The sequence below is a fragment of the Phalacrocorax carbo genome, chromosome 10 (assembly GCF_963921805.1).
Source record: "Phalacrocorax carbo chromosome 10, bPhaCar2.1, whole genome shotgun sequence".
Classification (NCBI taxonomy): Eukaryota; Metazoa; Chordata; class Aves; order Suliformes; family Phalacrocoracidae; genus Phalacrocorax; species Phalacrocorax carbo.
Window position 1 is genome coordinate 25,200,321 of NC_087522.1, and position 23,333 is coordinate 25,223,653.

General features: G+C 44.6%; 1 protein-coding gene across 4 annotated transcripts in view; it reads right to left on the reverse strand.

The window, feature by feature from the left end:
• Positions 1-23,333, reverse strand: part of AMBRA1 (autophagy and beclin 1 regulator 1) — a 151,821-nt gene that overhangs the window by 60,191 nt on the left and 68,297 nt on the right. For all 4 annotated transcript variants that reach the window (XM_064462605.1, XM_064462609.1, XM_064462607.1 and 1 more), the window contains one exon: positions 2,525-2,635. In XM_064462605.1, the coding sequence (XP_064318675.1) occupies positions 2,525-2,635 (111 nt within the window). The remainder of the gene's footprint in view (positions 1-2,524; positions 2,636-23,333) is intronic.

Genomic DNA, 23,333 nt, shown 5'->3' on the forward strand with positions numbered 1-23,333 from the left:
TGAAGAGTCAGAAGAAACTCCTCCAGCCCACTGCTCCACTGTTACACATTTAGCTTCACAGTATCTCTACAAATCTGTGCACTGTGGCAAACCTGCAGCTTGCCTTTGTTCTGAGCCTAGTCAAGCTTGGCAAATACCTGTTGTAGGATGAGCGCAGCTGCTGCATCTTCATACCTCCCTGCTAGACCTTGGCAGGGAGAGATACAGCTAACGACCTAGAAACGCCAGAGTTGGGCTCAGCATGGAAAAAGGAAGAAGCAGAGTAAAACCAAACATTTCCAAATGGAAATAACGGAGGATGGAAAAGCCAAGTGCTACAAAGCACAAAGTGTGGACTCAGAAGGGATAGGGATGGGCTTGCAGCAGGAACCCTGCCTGCAAGAAAGGCACAATGACAAGAGAAACTGTAGCCCGATTTCCAGCTAATTGCAAGCTATTTCAGAATGGAAGCGTCCTGGTAGGGGAGGGGGAGAAGATTGAAATATTGAGGAGCAGATGATTTTTATATTCTGTGGGATTCCATAAATTATAAACAAACATCTTATGCCTTTCCTTCCCCACCCCCCCTTTTATTTTTTTTTTAAAAAAAAAGGCTATTAGCAGCTGTAGCAATCTTCAAATACTTTACAAGCTTGCAGAGAGTCCCAAAGAATTTCAGTCAGCAGCAAGATGCTTCCCCCTCTGACTTCACCTTTATTCTGTTCCAGACTCTGGTTAGACCACAGAAAGTATTGCCATTGTGCGGCAAAATTTGGCCTTGAGCACTGATCCTCTGCCTACAACCTTACACTAGTACTTCAAAGCCTGGCATTTAACAAGATGCATCAAAGCACTGGCACATGAGTTCAACACAGTATTCTATTTTCAAGATGATGCTGCATGCTCCTTCCCAAGAGACAGAATGGTTCTCCAGGACAAAATATAAAGCATCTTTCCCCTTTACAATGTTGAGGGATACCATCTAAAAGCAGGGCTTTTACTTCCCACCAGGCTATAAACATCACACCACAGTATTCTATAAAATGCAGAAGGAGATGAGACAGAAACACCAGACACTGTCTTTAGGAATGACATAGTAAGAAAGCTTTTTGTAATGGGGTGGGCTTCTGGTGGCTTTCCCCCAGCTCCTCTGATATCCCAGGGACTGGGAGGTAAATGGTCCCATACAGGTTGCCCAGGGAATTTTTGGATGCCTCATCACTGGAAGTGGTCAAGGTCAGATTGGACAGAGCTTTGAGCAACCTGACCTATTGAAAGTTGTCCCTACCCATGGCAGGTGGGGTGGACTAGATGATTTTTAAAGGTCCCTTCCAACCCAAACCATTCTATGATTCTGTGATTTCAATTCCCCACATCTCTGCTGCTATGGTATCACTAAATATGCTCCTCTTGTGGGTTCTTTAAGCAACAGGACAGTACCCCACACAGACCTATAAGACATATAATTTCTGGAATTGCAGGGACTGGGAGAAACTTTCTTAATTCATTTCAGTGTCTACCTGTGAAAGCAGAAGTCTTTCTGAAAATAGAATCCCTGTTCTCCCTAAAAAGAAGTCAGTCCCTTAAGGCAGAACCCAATCTGTTTTTGCTGAGAAGTCAAGCAATGAATTTCACATATGCAGAGAGATGGCCTAAGCTAAAAATCACTGTACAAAGAAACATTCATTAAAACCTACCTCCTATCTTCATCCCAGGGTGCCGCAAATATTTCTGCAGCTGTACAGCAAGCTATATCACGATACTATTCTGGGTTAAAAATAGCCTTTCTACTCAAGTTACTTTTAGCCCCCAAAAAGTCACTCTTTGAACAGCTGACCACAAGCATCAAATATTCTTGTGCCTGCATAAGGAAGTCTATTCCAGGGCGAGAGCTAGCTTATGCCATAGAACATATGTAAAACTATGGTCTAATCTTCACAAAGGGAAGGAGAGAATAAATGAATAAATAAATAAAATCAGCAATATTGCTCGTATTTTTGACCCAGAAGCAGCCTTCACCTGAGATATGGGACAAATCACTGCTTTTGCAAATGGCTAGAAGCTACACCTACTTCCCCTGGCTTGCAACACTGTGATAAGCAACAGCCCAGGGCCCCGATTCCCAAAATGTCTTGCAGCACTTCAACTGACACTAACGTCAATAACTTGGAGAATTCAGACCCAATTTATTAGCAGGTTCTAATGTAAAGGTACAAAGACAACATCCCTCTAGAAACTTGGTAGAAGAATGAGGAGATTGGATACAGAACTCTTCTGAGAGGATTTTATATTCCCATGAGAATGCTGACAAAAAAGCCCCATTTTCTCATAGCAAGAATATACAAGCCAGACAGAGCAGTAGCAGCTCTGCACGCTTTTAGTCAACTTTCTCAAAAGGCTAAGCATTTTACAGTTCCCAATGCAATACGACAATCAAGTAATCCAAGGCCTCCAACACAGAGTTACCTTTGGAAGATCCTAGAGCTTTGAGTAGCTCTGGTTGGTATAGACTTAAAAGAAAGTACCGGTGTCCTTTCCAGCTTACCATTGCTGATTTCAGGCAGATCAAACTTAGTGAAGTCCCACCACTGGAGCCGGTAGGTGGTGTTGGCAATGTTGCTGGCCACAGCTGACTGTCCATCCCCAATCACAGCACCTACAGAAAAGATGAAAATAATTAGCAATTTAACCTTCAGAAGCTAATCCAGAAAAGAGCTGGGGAGACAAAACCATACAAAACCTTTCAAAATCCTATACACAAAAGTCTAGATTCTTAAAGAAATCTTATTTTCAGAAATGGCAACACCTCCTAAATAAGCCACAGAGCACAGGAAATTAATAGGAAAGCACCTCCCCTGCAACACATTTTTTTGAAAAAAAAAAAAAAAAAAAAGAAAAAAAGAAAAAAAGAAAGAGAGAGAGAGAGAATTGATGAGAGATAAGACTTGCCCAGACTCACAAGCCAGAAATCCTAATCAATTCATTTGATGCAAATGCATTCTACTTATTGGTACTAGCGAAGCTGATTTTTAACAGACCCGATGTTTTCTAGAACAGCTATGAAGGCAGACCAGAAGACATACTAAGGAAAAGCATTGCCCTGGCAAATCACACACATTTATGGATGTAATTCCTCCTCCTACTATAAACTCCACTCAGATGATACACGTTGCCTACCATAATTGCTGCACAGTAATGACTGTAATGAAATATTAGCAAGGAGGACCTACAAGTGGGCCCTTTGCTCTGGGTGGCTCAACCAGCAGCAGGCAGGGGCTGCCCTGACTCCAGGCAAAGGACTTGACCCTCACTAACCACCCAAGGATTTGGGCAACTGCCCAAAGCAGAAGGCTAAGCAGAATACTTTAGAAACTAGCACAAAGAACATAATCTTTCCAAGCAGAAAGAAACTGCCACTTGTAACTCAAGTTGGCATACATTTGAGAAAGCTCAGAGGCATTAAATGCAATCCTTAGGGAGACAACTGGAGAGAAGAAACAGCTCTCCCATAATAGTACTAGAGTAAAAAAATCTCATGCTATTTGCAGTCTCTAAGGCCTTTATATACATGCAGCCATTGTGCTACACACACATGCTGGCACTCAGAGAAACTCAAGGTAATGGAATTTGATGAGGGAGAGCAAACCAAGATCATCCCCAAGCACAAACGAGGAAAAGCACGGTCTCCAGAGTCTACACAGTCTGGACTTCAGCATCTCTACACTGTCTCCAGTAGGAAGCCCACAGAAAAGTTGAGTGTCTTCAACCTCCCCGAAGGGCTGGCTCAGGACTCTGCTGCCACAGCAGCAATAGCAGAAGAGGTGTCACTTTGACAACGTGGTGTCTAGTACTCAGCAGGCCTGCTGCCTGCACGGAGAGCTAGCAGCTTGCTAACTACTAGTAAATGAAAGTGGCAGGGAGGAAGATGAGGACACCAGGGTGGCTGGACTTTTACTTTCCTTACCAAATGCCAGCAGAACACTCAGACTTGTGGAAAAAAAAAAACCCCAAACCAAAACAAAAGCCCTGAACACACAAACAAGGTTTATGTTTTCTCTGCAATATAAAGAACAAGATGGGGCAGGGCAAAATAGGGAAGCAAATTCTAGACTGGTGCCAAGAAGGCTGTTAGTCCTCTTTTCATCGATAAGCTGTCTCAAGTCCTGATTTTTGGTTCTGGAGAAAGCTCAGAAATATGCCAATAGCAAGACTTCTGAGCAGCCAGCTTCACACCGTGTCCTCAGCTGTGCCAGGCCTTCAGCAATTGCAAACTTCCAGCCTACATCTGCTCAGTCTCTGTATCTGCCTCTGTCAGACGTGCACATATCACTTGGAAAGCAGAATCAAGAACATTTCCATTGCTCTTACATATGCCCAAGGCCTTTGCTCTCCGTATCCCTCAAAACAAAAGGCTCCTCTGAACAAAAGATACGTGGTGGAGAAAGCAGACTCAATGCATTAATGAAATTATATTCTGCAACCAGAAGTAGAAGAAGGACAATTACATTTTATATTACTTCATCTTTAAGCCTCTGCATTGCAGGCCTAGATTTGGTGCTCAAGGGCAGCTCTTCTGCTGTCTTGCCTCCAGCCACCAGGTGGAGAACAGAAAACTAGTTTCTGTACAAATTTCAAGCAGTGGGACTTGCTGCAGGGAAACGGTAACACCAACCAGGTAACAACTGCCTTACAGGACCTGAGTCAGAGAAGGAAACACTCCGCAAAGACAGGCAACAGAAGTACTACTAAGGGCACATAATTCCAGAATATTGATCTTCTTACAGATGAACATTACAAAGCCATCACCTGTTTTGCAATGAGAACAACCTTAGCAGGCGTAGCAAGTAATATATAAACTGGAGAATAACATACCCTAGGAGAGTAATCGTGCGTCCCCTCTGCATCACAAAAGCCTAGCAACATCACTAACTGCCCCACAAACAGCAAGTTCATCTGGCTCGTACAACTGCTGCACCTACTGCTACAAGTACCATAAAAAAAGCTCTTGGCAAATGTTTCTGAATTTATTTTTTTTTTTTACTGTAAAGATTCTGATCTTCTCATCTCTTTCCCCACATCCTTCAGGTTAGTTACGATGTTCATTTAAACTTTGCATCCCCTTCATCTCCAAAGGCAGTCACATTCCGCAGAGAAAAACTAACAATGGAAAAAAGCAGTACCTCCCCATCAACAGGAGAGCCCTGCACAAATTTCAGAGCCAGCAAAAGCTATCAACTAATGCTAGTGCTTCAGGTAACAGATACTTTCATCGAAAGGATTAGGACCCAGGGAACAAGGTTCACAGAGTGAAAGGTGTACGTTCAGAAGGATTTGATCCATTTCTCAAAGGCTCCAAACCAGTGTGCCTAACACTAATGGCAAATCCATGATCTACATGGTTTTATTAAGTAATTACCTCTACTTACACTAATTATGTAATTGAGAAGTGTAATTATTAAATTATAACTAGCTGCATATAACAAAGTGGAAAAATGTTTGTATCACAAGTCCTGCCAGAAGCCTCCCACATGCATGCCGTGCACTGTCCTACAGTAAAGATGATTAAAAGCATGCAAACATTTCAGACATTCAATTTAGGGAGGAAAATATATCCCCCAGTACACAACTATGCCATCCTAACCTTTGTTGTTTGCTTTTTCCATAGGTTGATAGGGAAGATTTGAGACCATGGGTGGAAAACTTATGGAAGTTAAAATCCTCACTACAGAGCTTTTGCTCAACTGTGCAGCGTGAGAACTCCTCCTCAGACAGCTTTGCCCAGTCAGGGTTTCACCCTGGATGACAGCAGAAGAAGGTGCTGTTACCTCTTACGTTCTAGTGTAACCTGGAGGTAAACTTCAGCTTCTTACATGTGGGCAGCAGCAGTTCTCACCAAGTGCTTGACCGTCTGTTCTGATTCCTGGGTCTTCCACTGTTTGGTGGGATCACAAGTGACTGCAGGGGGTATCTGAGGGTCTCAGGCTTGTCATCCCCACAAACAGAACGACCTTTTACTGCAGAGATGATGTTGATTTCAAAATGCTGAAATCCAAAGCGAAAGCCAACTGAAATGCAGTGAACGTAGGTTTGACTGGCAGCTTTCCTGCGTCTGTCTATCACTGCGTAATAAACACTGGGTGATGGCAGAAATGAAGATAAATGCTTTCAGCAGCCCCCCCTTCTCCCCCCACAACCCCAATCTCCATCCACCCCCACTCAGCGCATGACATGAGAGTTTAAAGTGTGGGGGGAAAAAAGTCTTAACAAAGACTTAAAAAAAAAATTAAAAATCCTCAAATCTTCTTATAGGCCACCTACACGTGACAGATATTTATCCGTCAGTCTCAATCCCCTCAGAGGGTCCAACTCATCTTGGCATGTGGAGAAATTAACCTTTTCCAGTCAGCTATTGCTCATTATCAATCAAGCCATGCAAGCCGATGTCTAAGTTCAGACTGAACTGGAAAAAAGCGGTCCAAAACTACCTTCTATGGCAATCCAGCACTCCTTCAGTGATGAGCAGGATAATTCTGGACTACTACTATCAGACTCTCAGAGGAAGAGCTAACAGTCTAGAGCTACACAGGCTTTGAGGTACAAGTTCCAAGAACATGGAATATCTACATATTATGGGAATGTCTTTCCCATGTATTTAACAGAAACCAGAGCTCAATTTTTTTTTTCTAGACCAGATCTTTACGCTTAAGTTTTTGATGTCTGGCCAGTTCCCTCATAGTAAGACAAAAAATTATTAAGATGCTTATAGATAAGCTTGAGGAAGCTGGAGAAGTACCTGAGCTGATTTGTGACTCCGTTTGAAACAGTGATTAGGCCCTGGTATAAAATTCCCCCTAGATTAGTACTTGCATCTTTAACCATGAGTACCTTTGAAAAGTAATTACCCTCTAAAAGGAGTAAGGGAATCTTCAGCAGTAGCCTGGCTGACTTGGTGAGGTGGGCTTTAAACTGAAGGACTTGGGGGGTGGGATCCGTGGCAAAAACGCTCACACCAGCACGTCCAACGGGGGAGTAAGTCAGGCCAAGCAGTGTGGTGACAAAGGTTCCTTAGCCGTCTCCCAAGAGGTGAAACAGAAGAGTAATCGCCTCAAGTGTATGTACACGAATGCACGCAGCCTAGGTAACAAACAGGAGGAGCTGGAGCTCCGTGCCCACCCAGAAGGGTACGACTTCATAGGAGTAACTGAAACACGGTGGGACACCTCAAATGGCTGGGGGATCGCAATGGAGGGTTACAGGCTCTTTCGTAGGGGCAGGCAGGGTAGAAGAGGTGGAGGAGTTGCACTCTGCATTAAGGAACACCTTGAACGTATCAAAGTCAGCTATGGTGACTGCGACTGCTCTATCGAATGCCTCTGGGTTAAAGTCAAAGGGGTCGTCTCCAAGCAGGACCTCACAGTGGGCATCTGCTACCGACCTCCTAACCATGACGACGATGCTGACGAAGCAATACTTGGGGCACTAAAGCAAGCTTCTGGCCAACAGAACCTGGTCCTGATGGGTGACTTGAACTACCCAGACATCTGCTGGAAGAACAATACAGCAGCTGGCATGTCATCCACCAAGTTCCTGGAGGGCGTAGAGGACTGTTTCCTGATGCAAACGTTAGATGTGCCAGCCAGGAATGAGGCGCTGCTGGACTTGCTGTTCACAAACCGAGAAAGCCTGCTTTGTAATATCTCGGTTAGTGACAGCCTTGGCTGCAGTGACCACAATGTTGTGGAGTTCGGGATCCTGCTGAGTGTGCTGAAGGTCAGCTCTAAGACAAGGGTTCTGGATTTTAGAAGAGCAAACTTCAGTGCACTCAGGGCTCAGCTGGGAGGGATTTGATGGGAAGCTTCCATGGAAGACAAAGGAGCTGGTGAGAGCTGGGAGTTCTTCAAGAACTCTCTACTGGAAGCACAAAGCCAACTTATCCCCTACAAAGGAAAGGGAAGTAAGCGGAGCAAGAGGCCCCCATGGCTCAGCCATGACCTCCTGGGTCTACTCAAATCCAAAAGGGAAGCACACCAGAGATGGAGAAGTGGAGGATTATCCGCTGAGAACTACAAAGGCATTGCCAGAGTGTGCAGAGGTGCAATTAGAAAAGCAAAATCCCAGCTTGAATTGAAACTGGCTGTAGATGTCAAAAATAACAGGAAAGGTTTCTTCAAGTATGTCAACTGTAAGCGGAAAAGGAAGGAAAACACAGGCCCACTGTTAAATGGAAAAGGAGAGTCAATCACCAAGGATGCATAAAAGGCAGAGATCCTCAACACTTTCTTCACCTCTGTCTTTACCAGCACTGTCGGGTCCCAGGCTTTGGGAACGAAATTGCCAGTTGATCCAAACACCGACCCACCATCAGTGAAGGAAGAGTTAGTACATTAATTACTACGGGAGCTTGACCCCAACAAATCGATGGGCCCTGACGGCATAAACCTGAGGGTGTGGAGAGAGCTGCCTGACATCATCGCAAGGCCACTATCCATAATCTTTGAGAAGTCATGGAGAACGGGGGATGTCCCAGAGGACTGGAGGAAGGCAAATGTTACCCCTATCTACAAGAAGGGCTTGAGGGAGGATCCGGGTAACTCTAGGCCCATCAGCCTTACTTCAATCCCTGGGAAAGTTTTGGAACGAATCCTCCTGGGGCCGTCACAAGTCAAATGAAGCCCGTGATTGGGAAAAGCCAACATGGCTTCACTAAGGGCAGATCGTGCTTGACAAACCTGGTGGCCTTCTATGACAAAGTGACTTGCCTGGTTGACATGGGGCGGGTGGTGGACATTGTCTACCTGGACTTCTCCAAGGCCTTTGATACGGCCCCCCACAGCCTCCTCCTGGAGAAATTTACGTGTTATGGCCTAGACAAGGGGTCTGTGCAGTGGGTGGGGAACTGGCTGACAGGCCGCACCCAAAGGGTGGTGGTAAATAGCTCCTTTTCCAAGTGGCAACCTGTCACTAGTGGGGTCCCCCAGGGATCAGTATTGGGCCCAATGTTATTCAACCTCTTTGTAAGTGGTCTGGATAACGGCATCCAGTATAGCCTGATGAAGTTTGCAGATGACACCAAGTTGAGTGGGGAAGTAGACACTCCAGAGGGGAGAGCTGCTCTGCAGGGAGATCTGGACAGGCTGGAAGAGTGGGCCAGCAAGACCCTTATGAAGTTCAACAAGGGGAAGTGTAAGGTCGTGCACCTGGGAAAACATAATCCAGGAGTGCAGCACAGACCGGGATCCACCTGGCTGGAGAGCAGCTCTGTGGGAAGGGACCTGGGGGGCCTGGCGGACAGAAAGCTCAACATGAGCGAGCAGTGGCTGCTGCGGCCAAGAAGGCCAACGGGGTGCTGGGTTGCATCAAAAAGGGCATCGCCAGCAGAGAGAAAGAAGTCATCATCCCGCTCTACTCAGCACTGGTCAGGCCACACCTGGAGCGCTGTGTGCAGTTCTGGTCCCCGCTATACAAAAAGGATGTGGCCAGGCTGGAAGGGGTCCAGAGAAGGGCCACCAGGATGATCAGAGGACTGGGAAGCTGCTGTATGAGGATAGGCTGGGAGAGCTGGGTTTGTTCAGCCTTGAGAAAAGGAGGCTCAGAGGGGATCTCATCCCCATGTACCAGTACTTAAGGGGCAGCTACAAAGAAGATGGAGACTCCCTTTTTACAAGGAGTCCCATGGAGAGGACAAGGGGGAATGGACACAAGTTGCTCTTGGGAAGATTCCAACTGGCCACCAGAGGGACATTTCTCACAGTGAGGACAGTCACCGTTGGAATAATCTCCCCAGGGAAGGGGTTGACTCGGCCACACTGGACACCTTCAAGAGTCGCCTGGACAGGGTGCTGGGCCATCTTGTCTAGGCTGTGCTCTTCCTAGAAAGGTTGGACTAGGTGATCCCTGAGGTCCCTTCCAACCTGGGATTCTGTGATTCTTTACAAGCCCATTTGTTACTGTAGCTAATGATACTGACATTATCCTACACTTGCAGAAAGGATCCATCACAGCTGGTGAGTTTTACATCTACTAGTTCCAGATCTACCATAATCCAGGCTCCAGGAAGCCCAAAACACAGGACAAATCTATTTGATTAACCAAGGATAAAGCTCTTTGCTGCAAGAATACACCTGATTCTCTCAACCAGTTCCCAGTTCTAAAGCAATTTGAATTCAGCTGAAATGTGACTACTGATGTATGAAGCCTAGTGGAGATAACAGGTTCCTGCACATCCCTGTCCCTATAGTATTTTATAGGGCAGCTATAGGGGCAGTTTTGGGGACTACCTTTGATCACAGTAAATATATTACATTGTGAATAGGAATCTGGCAAGTCCCAGCAAACCTCTGTGCCAGGCCACCATAAAGACACCGCCTTTGAAGTGGCTGAGCTAACTATCTAAAACTATGCTAATGCTGTAGAAACAGCATACGTAGCAACCTGGTATTTTCAAGGATTCTTTTTTGCTTGTTTTCCAACGTACCAGCAAGCTGTTAATAGGAAGTGGGCAAAACAATTTTCATTAATAGATGCACAAAATGTTACTGAGGGTAGTTCATCATATGGTAAGCTCTGAAGGGATCTCAGATCTGATGTTAACTGAGAAAGCCCCAAAGAGGTCTATGGTCTCTGAAGGCTCAACCCTTCAAAAGGCTGCTATTTTTCCTCTACCCTAGATGTACAAAATAAGAAGAAGTGTAATTTCTCATTCATGTTCATTCCTATTGCAAAATTTCCTTTTAAAAGGGGCAATGCTTAGCATGTAGAACTCCACAGTCCTACCAGCTATGGGAATTTGAGCAGGCCTCAGCTGCAGATAGTGAAGATGTCCGTCCTAATTGGAGCTTAGTCAAGGCCCAAGGGCTCCACTCACATTGTGAACGCGAGCATCATATAGGAAAGGGAATTTTCCAGCCACACGTTTCAGACTTCAAAAGGAAATCATTTTTGCAAGAAACACAAACAATAAATGAACAGATGCCCTGCCCAAAGCCTCCATCCCCAATACAGTCATGGTGGTTCCTCGATATCTTACCTTCCTGACGTTAGAGATCTTCCTCTGTCTGATCATATAACAATTAATAGAGAAATGCATTTGGAAAGTGTTTGTCTTTGATGGCAGGGTGCAGTTTTCCCTCAGGGAAACTAGAAGAGGTTATGGTCCTTTCCAAATGCATTCCCCTCTTGTCTGAATTGTTTACATTTCACCGAGCAAGCTGATAATTTTTCTCCTTAAAGAGAATTCTGCTTCTCTGTTGTTGTTCACCCCACAGAGATGCCCCTGCTCACGCCACCCTGCTACACATGGAAGTTGGAAAAGCAGATATGAAACAGCATGGTGAGTCTGAGGACCAGCAAGAGCTGAGCCAGCAATATTCACATAGAAGCTCTCAGACGAGGAAAACCCTGTACTTTCCTTGGTGACAAATAAGGTATCTTATAATAGCCTTTGCATATACACACTGGAGCAAGCAAATGTTACTGTTAGGAAGTCCTCGTAGTACTCAGGGTGACCAACAAGGAACAAGCAGTTGCATTTCCTTGCTGTAGCTACCTCAACCTTCTCAGCCACTGTTAGTGACAGATCATGATCCAAGTCTCCAACCTGAGAAAAACCTTCTGCAACCATCAGATACGCACTGCCGAACAGAAAAAAACCCAACCAAATAAATTGAAGGAATTCCTTCTTTCTACCTCTTAAATCACTAGCCATCATCACCTCAAGTACAGCCTTGTCACAGTGGAAGTCTGACAGGATTTAAAACATTTTTGCACATTCTTTTTTGTCTGTAAGATTTGTAACCTCCCATGCCATCAAGAAAAAGAAAAAAAAAAAAAAAGAAAAAAGGAAAAAGAGAAATACCATCTGAACCATGGGAATACCAGAGTATCTTAAGCACACCTCACCTTAGTGATGAGAGAGAGCAACGTAACTGCTCAACAACTGCTGGCAAGGAAAAAGGATGAATGAGACATGTGAGCGCCTGACTTTGGCAACTGAACACAAAGTAATAGTTGTATCTCGTTACTGATACATAATTATTTAGCTTATGCTTCAGAGGATATTTCATTTGCATAGCTTAAAATTTTATTCTTGGCAAGGTAGTAAGTACAATTCACCAGAGAACCAAAGCCTCAAATCCTGCTTGCAGTAGAAGCAGAGCTGCAAGTCTTAGTGGTGCTCTTGTATTTGTACAACTCAAATTAAGCCATTAAGTGTGTTTTTCTTCTTTATAAGAAAACCTTGATAAACAAGGACTGTTTAGGCTCAGCTGTTTTTTTTCTCACTTGTCATTTATGATGTTTATAGCTGCAGTGGATGGGAAGTTCTGTGGGAAGGCACCACTATATCGGTTGCTTTACACCATCTAACAGCACGCACACATACACATTTTAAACAGAAAAACCCTATTTGTTTAGGGACCGCCATGAGATTCCTAGAATTCTGATACTAGAATCAGTATATCAGTATCCAGCAAAAGTACAGAATGATCTGTAAAGAGACAGAGGTGCTCCATGAAGCACACAGGTAGAAATAAATGTTATCAGGCTAGACAGTCAAGAGAAATCTTCCTGCAAATAGAGATTCTGGATCACTAAAAGAGCTTGACAGGAAAAGGTTATGGAAACAGAAAAAAAAAAACCATCTGCTACCATTGGCTGAAACAGCTCACAAGTTGTTTGAGAAGTGGGTGGGCAAACAAGCTTTTCTCTTTTGGGCCCCTTGCCGGGAAGGGGAGTCAAGGCTGGAGTCTTCCAATCAGCTAACTGCTGGAGCTGTGAAAGGGAGTTTCTGCAGAAACTGTTGCTTGTTTTGAGAGCATTTATTTCCATGTGACAGCAGCATGTGTTAAAAGCATGCCTCACACTACCATATGATTCAAGCAGTAAAACATGTTTCCTACACTATAGCCTTTTCAGGAAAATATGCAAGCACTAAAAATACATTGCAATCTGCATTTTATTTAACTAATGTTTTCTTTTGACTTTTTCTGCATATTTTCAGCCTTTTAGATGATTTTGTCTGCATGCATAAAGAAGCCCTAACAAAAAACAATGAGTAAAGGGTTGGAGAAAGGGGCTGACACTTTCCCCTTAACTTCTGTTATTCCATACATCACAAAATCCTCTGATACTTACAGAATCAGCCATAAGAGCCATCAGCTACTGCCCCGCCATGGGAGTCAGAAACCTATTTATTGGAAAATACTGGGGAGGTAAAGACAACTTTACCTGGTCAGTGTGAGGAGAAACAATAACGTGGGTTACAGTCATTTCTCCATCTGGAGATCCATATCAATCTACTAGAAAAAAGATCAGTAAGATAATATATTTGAAATCAGATCCCCAAGCAACTGACACTGCAAAAGAAGTGTTTTTCAGAATTAAACCAGGGGAGAAGCAAGTGAGGCCAGGATACACTGCTAGATGAAAAGGCAGAAGAGAGCTGAACTTTGCAGCCTCTAAACATGTATTCTCTTGCTCTTCACCCATCCTATCCTTCTTATCCTATCTTCACCTTCCTACCCTTCACCTCTGTTCGAACCCACTCGTAAGGGCATGGTCACAGCCCTCCCTTCTAAGCTTCTAGAAACAGTAGGTGACTCTCCAAATCAAAATGCCACAGCTCTCCTGCCAGAGTTTAGGTTTCATAAAATCCCTGTGAAGGTGAACTAGGAAGGTTTCAATAGCTAATCTGTGCTGCGTGTCGCTCCGACTCCTCCCTCTGCCAACTCTGCCCCTTGCAATGCCTCCGCTCTTTCCCATCACAAAGCTCCTTGCATCATTTCCAAACCCTTCAATAAATGCTGTTGGAAGTCTGCTTTTTAACCTTCGCGTCTATGTTTATTCTCTGTACAAAACCAGAGCAAAATCTGTGCCTGGCAGGCATTTTCTTTTGTAAAACTCCTTCTTCTTTCCCTTTCTTACTTTTCAGAGCATGAAATGTGCCTGCTAATCCTAATTACCTCAGATGGAGAGTCTTGCAGAGACCAGACAAAGGGGGCAGTCTTCCGCCAAGGAGCTGTGAGCAGGCACCAGACTCTAAGCCCTCGAGTCTCCAGAGCTCCCATCTCACTTTGCCGCATTTCTGAAGAGCACAAGGACAAACTTTCCCAAGTAGCAATACCAGGAACATGGAACTGCCTTCCCAGACTTCCCATCTCCTGCTTAAATGGCCCTCCCCGCACAAGAACCCACCTGAGCTCATTGTGCAACATGACTCAGGCTGGACAGAGTCCTCAAATCTTGCTGCTGTATGTCAAAGCAAAAAAGCTAAATGTCTGCCCTTTAAGGGTCATATGCCTGTCTGCATTCCAGTGCCAGCTCTCTTACCAAAGAAAAAGTTGGCAAGGTCCCAGTGGCAAGTCCACAGACAGCCTTTCCATTAGCAGCGCCTTGGCCAGTAACACAGGCACTGGGAAACTGAATAGTTATGGTATTAGGACATTTTTGCCTCTGACAATCATTAAAGTTAACTTTCTGGTCTAGCAGAGTTTGTCTGAATTCAGAGGAATATTTCCACTGCAGCAACAAAACACTACGCCTTGACAGCGTTGCTGTCGTTGCCTAACTGGAATATCCTTACCACCCAAGGCTGATGCTCGTGTCCTCCAGTCGTCACACTACCCACACTGTCTGCTGCACTAGGTCACTCATCTAATGTAGATGCTAACACAGTAACAGGCTAATCCAGCCTTGCCAAAACTGCTCCATATAGTTTTAGATGATTCAGAGGTCCTGCAATTTCTCATGATTTTGTTATAGATACCGCTTGCCAAGATGCTTGCCAACTTTAGCCCATATTCCGCACAGGTTATACTTTATCATCATCTCCAAAGCCCATAAATCAGTGTGCTCACAGTTTCAGTTCACACCGAATAATTCATCTCCTGAGCAGAGGCTCAGATAGTGTTGTAACAGCACTCCCATCTAACCAATATATCTACGCCAACAGATAGATGCAGAATAGGTCCAAAAATAACAAGTGAAACTGCCTTTACAGAGAAGAGCCTTTTTCATTGTGAGTGTGCATTTTAACTACATGAAATCTTATTAATCCAAACAAACCAGCAAGCCAAATGCCTGCTACTCCCTCTGCAGTTCTTATTGCAAGAATGTGTGCTTAGCACAACTTTAAATTTGTGTCTTATGCCAAAACACTCATCTGCAGTGGAAAAAAGCCTCAGCACTATCTTCGTAAGGCAAGGCATGCCTTATCAACCACCACACTGCAATAATACAAACTTTCACTAATCCAAGAAGCAGTTCCCTAGAAGGATTTGAATTCCTGAGACCCAACTATGTATCAGTACAACACCAAGCTTCCATGCTGGAGCCACTTTTCGTTGTGGAAATAGCAGTACGCAGTATTAATAAAAGCTCCAAGCATGGAAACACTTTCAGAGCCTTGTACTTGCCAATGAATGGAAGACTTACAAAAATTCTTACTATCCTTAAACACATTTTAGGCTACTGCATTACGCTGTGTCAGCTAGCTTAGTGACACGGGCTGAGCTACCACCACAATACAGAGCACTAACCTAAACACACTCAGTGGTTGATTACATTTCACAGTGATAATATCCTGTGAGCAGGATACGTCTGTTGAGGAAGTACTTGTCTGCTCTGAATCTGTGCTCATCTAGGGAGATTAAGATGAAGGCACATGCTTTCAGAGAAAAATGCACCTCCATTAATAAGAACACAGGTCCTGACAACTTAAATAAACTCCATATAATAAACTAACAAAATGTCTTAGGGCAAATGAAGGGCTGACAGGTGGCATTTATGAAATGTATTTTAAGGGTGCTCTGTAGTCATTAAAAGCCTCTTCTCAAACTGGTGGGTCCTGTACAGTCACTGTGTCTGCAAAGAAAACAGGCACTAACTTTACGTTGAGAACACAAAGCTGGAAAGACATCGCTAAAGGGAACAATTTATGAGGTATCCCCAGTCTGATGAGCAAAAGAGAAGGCAGAGCAGGAACTGGGAAGTAAGCAGCCAGGCTCGCAGGTTTCTGGGTAACGTGGTGAAGAGGGAGACAACCAAAACCAGCAGAAAACGAGCAAGCTGGCAAAACACAAAATCTAACCATAGTTTAGCTAGTGGGAAAGCAGTTTGAATTTAAACCATGGTGAGATGGAAAGGAGGAAGCCCAGGCTGGAAGAACACAATGGGGAGACCACATTGTTCCAACTGGAAGAGAGCTAAGTAAGAAGAAGCCTACAGCAAAAAGTACTTGGCTCTCGCAATGTTTTGAATACTTTCTGATGGAGGAAGTTTTGAGGGCGGTTTGGCATCATCTAGACGACAGCAACGGAAACTAGACTCATTCTTTATCGCCACTAGCTTTAATGCACAAAGCAGGTTCCAGCACCTCAGTGAATCTGCAGAGATCCCTGCATAGAACCGACGCGGAGATCCAGGCTCCAGCGGTGAGGCAGATCCCAGAGTACGCGGAGCAGGACTGATGAAGCACGCTGCTCCACACCCCAATGGACCACTGTGTAACAACGTGAAAGTAAGAGTGTGGCATTCAGACCAACAGCAACCCAGCGTCAGAGTTCCCAGAGGGCAGCAAGGAGTTCAGCCAAGCTCAAAACCTTGCAGAGGCTTCTGTAAGTCAATGCCACAGCCGAGTTCAATGCAGACAGGTCCAATCCACTGCAGTTACAAAAGTGACTACAAGATAAAAAGAGACTAATGCCTTATCCCATTACTTTAAGGAGTATTAAAAGCCAAACTCAAAGCCACACATAGGAAAACTAAGACCTAAGCTCAAGGCAGCAGAAGTACATCCCAGCTAGTGAGCATGCAGGCCCTACACTGCACAACGGATGGATACTTCAGATGGGTTTTATTTCTTTTTAGCGCAGATTTGACCTTAATCCAGTTTGAATTAGTTCATAATACTTCCAGGGGATACTAAGCAGACCTGTCCAAGAAGCTGCTATACAATATAACCACCACAGCTATTCCACACAACATTTATAAGCAAGAGGGGAAGGAAATTCAGATGGTGAAAAATAGGGCAATCACAATTTACTGGTTTGCTGTAAGATTTTAGATTATACACAATTGAGATCCGGAGCAGGCCATGCTTTACTGGAGGTAAGGGTCACAAACTAAAAAGAAACTGTGGTGAGAGGCTCCAAGACCTCATCCTCACAGCAGCAGAGCCAGAGGTCCAGCTCCTGCCAGATCAAAGAATCAGCAGTGGTACAGCCTAGATAATGATGAGCACTCCAGGTCAGCCTCTCAGTCCTAGGACTCAGTGTAAAATTACAGTCCCAAAGGACAATTTTCTTAGGCCTCACAAATCAGAGGACAGCAGAAGTTAGGCAGTAGCTCACTAAAATCACAGGAGCGGGGAGAACAACATCCAGTTACAGCTAGTTTCTTTGCAAGCAGAGAAGTTAGGACAGGGCTTTGCCATCAGCTTTCACTGTTCCTGTGTCAGACATTCACATACCTGGCGAACGAGGGGTCTTCTGTGGAACCTCAGTGGCCAAGCTGGGCCGGGAAAAGATAAAAACGCACTCCCCTCACACCCCTCCCATGCCTTCCACACAGACAATCCAATCAAGTCCTTAGCGACATGCTTTCTCACCTCACCTTTCAAAATCTTTGCAGATCTGTTCATTCCACATGGTCTATAAGCTCTTTGTCTAAACTTTATGTTAATGACTCCCTCCCCACCACAACTTAATGTCTTCCAGATTTTACCATCAACCCTTTTCTCTCATTCCACCTTGCTATGATTTCCAGTCTATAAGCACTGTTATAACTGTTATTTGTCTGCCCTCAACCCTTTTTCCTGTGTCTTCTTTCCCTTCCTCTCTGTCAAAGTCGTTTTGCATTTCCTTCATACTTTTCAGTACCCTTATAATGGGGGGTAGGGGGTGGGGTGTGGGTGTTTGCCTCCTACCCCCAGTCATGTTCCCCACCAGATTTTGAGCCTGACCCAGCCCTGATATCAGTTCCCATTCCACCACCTCTTAAGAGACAGCTCTAATGAAAATTGTCACCAAACCAATTCCCTCCATGACACAACTTCCCTCTTCTCTTTCTACTATGGCACCTCAGGGAAGACAGAGATCTGACTGGGTTGGTCTGTCATGAACCAAAAGACAGATAGATCCTGAAACAACGTGTGTGCGTGCAGCACACCAGAGACATCAAATGGATGGGTGCATGCATGCCCACACCACAAATGCTAATATGAACAATTGTTTGAAAGAAGACAGTGTTTCTCCAGCTTAACTGAAACCCACGCCTGCAATCCCAGCTGCCTCGTCACCACCTTTGACTCATTCCTCAAACCCTCCCCTCCTCCAGCCTCCATTTCTGTGCAGAATCTCAGTTCCATTTAAGAAAATTACAAACTGACATTACTTCCTCCATTCTTTCAATTTTTCCTTCCCCTCCAGCAATTCCTCTCATCACATACAGAAGCATCTTCCCAAACCTTACAAGCACTCCACCTGCCTCTATAATTTTATTCCCATCTCCCTGTTTTATGCCAGTTTCCATCCCTTGCCATTTGACAGTACATATTTGTATGCTCTTCTCTCTCCTCTCACAATACAAACATGCATTGATTTCCTGCATCTCTGAATTCCTCCGAGACTCTGGATCACAGTTTGGATCTCAAGGGTGCAAAGGGGAAATGCATTCACCCCTGTGGTTATTCTAATCTCTAGCTCTCAAACTGCACCATGTGAACCCCCGACAGTCATGTTTCTTTTTCTGACAAGTCCCGTTTGGATCCTCTCCAGCCTACCTTTCATCTCCCAGATCCTACTAAAGCTGCTCTGCTTCTAGGGACCCGTTCCTGGTCAAAGCTCGGGACTAGCAGTCTAACCGTCATCATTATCTCTTCCTTAGCAAAGGTGGTAACAGTGTTGATTCTTGGATCACTCCTCCCTTGCCTTCTGTGAATGACTTCCACCACTACCACCCTCACCACCCCCAAAGATGCTGAAGGAGACGAATGAGCAATTATCAACATCACCATAATTTCTTCCACACGGATCTCTGTGCTTGCTGCCAGCTCTGAAGTAATCTAACAGGTCACAAGCCACACCTACGTTGTTCTTCCCACCCATTGCTGCAAAAACAGGTGGGTTGAGCAGCTTGATACAGCTGAAATTGTACGTATTTTCAGGCAATGCTCGAAGCAAGAGCAAGAGACATGAACATGGTTCCTAGATCAGCAACAACTGGACTCAGAAGCTGGGCTACCAAGGAACTCAGCAGGAGTTGAGAGCCTGGAGCAATTACCTCTGTAAAGGCTGGCTCACAGGTTCTGCTGATTCTGTGAATGCTCAGAAACGTAGCTCCTGCATGCCAGGGCTGCTGGATCGCAGCCCACACCGAGCTCAGCAGGGGAGTGCGTCAACCTACTGCTCAAGAAAGCAAAATACATCTTCCTTTAGTAGCAATGACTTGAAGCTCCTGCTTAGTTCAAAACCAATTCTCTGAGCTCCTGCAGACACTGAAGACCATTCCCTCTTCTGCCCTGCTCCAGAGGTAGTGGTATACTAATTTTAAAAAAAGAGGGGATGGGGAGGGGGAGAAATACATGAAGTACACCTCCACCCTTGGTTCCTGTTTATATTTGGTAGTGTACATAATGTCCTGCTGTCTGCATTGACTTCTGATTAAGTTCTGAGGCAATGAGTTAAAAAGCTGCTAGGAGTTTATATAGCACTCTCATCCTGACCAGAGCCTGCGTTTGCTATTGCACTAATACTCTTTGGATCCTCTTCTTGGTTTTCTTTAAGAATTTCTCTGTATGACACAGGACACTTACCACCTTCCACATGTTTAACATCCCAGAACGACCAACAAATGCAGCTTTTATGTTTTGGGGAAACTCCATAGCCTAAATTTATTTCTATAGGCTCTGCCGTTGCCACGGGCATGTTCTAAAATTCCTCCAGCCTCCACAGAGAGAGGGCGATCTCTCAGTGCAGCTCCTGTTAAGGTAAACCAAACCCATGTGGAATGAACAAACCCTCAAGTCAAAAGTAACTCCAAAGAGGCAGGCAAGTTGTGACTAACCTTGTAATACCTTCCCATACATCTTCCCCTGTAATCAAGGAAAGCCAGCAGCCCAAAAGCATAAAAACAATGGAGCAAGCTGAGGTAACAATACTATGTGGATGGAAAACTATCACTGCAGAATCTAATAGCTAGCAACAACCTTCGATTTGTATACATTAAGTGGTAATAGATTGATACATTAATGCTCAATTATTAAAACAGCCAGCCCTCCAGGGTAGCAGTCAGAAGGATCCAGTGGTACAATCCTACCTACCTGGGAAAGGGAGCTGGAGATCAGGACACAGCATCCTTATCACATCCCTCATACAACATACAACTATGCTGCCTTAGCAAGAGCTTCCTGCATCTTCATGCCAGGGCGACTATAAAAATGTCTATGAAGATATTCTATATTGGATGTAGCAAATCTGGCTCAGGGTTTGCTTTGCAGTGGGGTGGGGTGGGGTGGGTTTTCCCCACCACCACCACGTAAAGACACGTAGGCAAAGATCATGATTATTCTCTTCAAAGATGACAGCCAAAAGCAGCAGGCCACTGAGAATTCCTACCCCTTTGCACAGCGGATCATACAGGTCCCTGCTTCCCCTCTGTGCTCTAGAGCATGGGTATTTTTTCATTATTGTTCTTCCCCCTTTAAAAAGGAGGCAGCGAGCAGTAGGAAAATACTTATGGCTAAGTGAGTTTTACCACCCACAAAGAGACAGATCCCCAAGGGGCCCTCACCACCCACAAAAAGATGAGCACTTCTGCAAAGCCTTACCCCTTCTGATATAATGATATCTAGGAATTAATCGCTTTAACAACGCACACAAAAGGAATCAGCCTGTACCCTTCACTTTTAACAACGTTATAATCTCTCTCTAATGCCTTTCTGAATCTCAAAGCCAGCTTTAGGTTCCCAGCCACCAGTACACAGAAAGGCTTATTGGGACAGTCTGCACCTGTAAACACAATATACAAGCTTTCTCAGATTCAGTGCTTGCTTCCATCACGCAGCACTGGAACAGGCTACAGCTTGTGACATGATGCAAATGCCTAGTGGCATCTCTCCTGCACTGGGACTACTGAGGCATCCCGTCAAAGCTCCTTCCTGTACATATACCAGGAACTGTTCGACCAGGACCATGCTCATAAACAACCTCTTGAGACCACGCAACCAATTTGCTAGTTTAAACACTCCATGTACTGGGAGAAACCCACCTGTTTCAGCAGTTAGCTATCATAAGGTAAGTGATTAACTTTATGCACCAGAACTTCAAGAAATAAAACACCCTAACACCACCACTCAAACATCTGCCATTTGTTTCCAGTCTAAATTGGTCTGACATGAGCTTCTGCATCTTTCTATGCCTTTTGCCTATTGAATTAAAGGGTGCTGTATCAGAAATCTTTCCCCCACATAAATATATCTAGACCAACCAAGTAACAACGACTACTACATACTACTTCGATTAGCTAAGAACATTAAAGGTTGATGTCATTCTACAGCTGAGGTTTTCCTCGGGTGATTCTTCCCTCAGCTACTTTGAGCATTTCTGAAGTGTGGACACAAGAGTTGCCCATGGTTTTGCACACCATTGGGATGGTGTTAATAAGACCGTATAAAAAGATAACCCCACTTTTGTTCTCCCTGATATTGCCTGCCTATATAAAGTCTTAGAGCTATGTCATCATGACTGGAATTCATGTTCCCTTCGTTCATGTGCAACTCCCCAGAGACATTTTCAGAGTCACTACTTTGCCCAAAACAAACCTTCACAAACTGCAAGTGGGATACATATTACTTGTCCCAAGGTATCCAATCTCACTCTGGGCTGTAATAATATTGACTTAGTCACAACTGTTCCGCCAATCATCACTAGGAATGATATGACTGCAGGAAAGATCTGCCCTCCAAATAAACAGATTGAGATTGCCACAGTCAGCTCCATATTTTACTATCTACAGGCAGAAGTGGATTGACCCCAGACCCAGAACACCTGGTTCTTTGAAAGGCCAACAGCCATAGACTGGTAACACTGAAATCTAGACTCTTAAGAGTGCTCAACTGCTAGCTTGTTTTGAAATACATCTTGCCTCTAGCCCAGAGTCGTTCCATAAAACTGCTTCCTTTAACTGTCCAAAATCTTCCCTATTGTTTCAGCCTAATTCAAGGCTTCCAGTACCTCTCTGTTCCCCTTTGAACCATCTTCCACAAATGCATGTGAAAGCCTACATACCAGGGCTGGTAACAATAACCCTGCCAATTGCACCATCATCTCTCATCTCTTCTGGGAAATGTAAGGGCAAAAGTGTAATTAGCATTTCAAGGCTCTGTATTGGAGACCTCTTAACCCTTTAACAGGACTTTCTCATACAGACAACAGTGTCATGCACATTTTTCTAACAAACTCCCCTCATAAGGCAGCAGAACCAAGGACAACGCACCACAAACATCTCCACAACTCCTGAAATGCAGCCGGTGACAGACGGTGTCTGGCACATTTCAGTAAATGCAGATATTTCCAACTACTGCTAATCTCAGCACAGTCATGTTTCCAGATACTAGCCAAAGATCCCCTGACACCTCAGACCTCATCAAGCATATCCTGTAAAACAAAGTGGTCTGCACCTAACTCCGACCAGAAATGTTGCGCTCATCTAATTTACAACTTTATTTGCAAGTGAGATTATGCTCATAACGCATTGCCGCTGCTAATCCACACCAACTCTTTCTACGGGCACTTATGCTATGTAAGTGGGCAACTGAGGGGTGTCCAGCTTACCAAAAAGAAACGAAAACGAGAGACTCTTGGCACAAAGTAAGTATCCTCATGGAAAGCTGGTTACTGGAGAATGCTTTGTTACATCTGCGCTCTCAGACAAACCTTGAAAGAGCCAGAAGCCCTCTGCAGTGACAGATATCACAAGGTTTTACAAGAGACTTAGCAGACAATGCCAATACATGCAACCAGAAGCAACTGTACCTACTGCTGAAAGATGGTGTTTAACACAGCTTCAGCTAAAACAAACTCCATTCTCACCCACTCTGAACCCAAACAGGTCACTGCTCCCGTGCACTCATGATTCAGAGAATCACTGAAGATCAGGGTGGGGTGGAAGGCACCTCTGAATGCTCTAGCCCACCTCCCTGCTCAGAGGAGGATGAATTACAGCAGGCTACCAGGGACTCTCTCCAGTGAAACTTGGGTATCTCCAAAGATGGAGACTCTACGACCTCCCTGGCCAACCCATTCCAGTATCTAACCACTCTCACAATAAAAAGAAAAAAGTTTTCTTAAGTTCAAATGGAA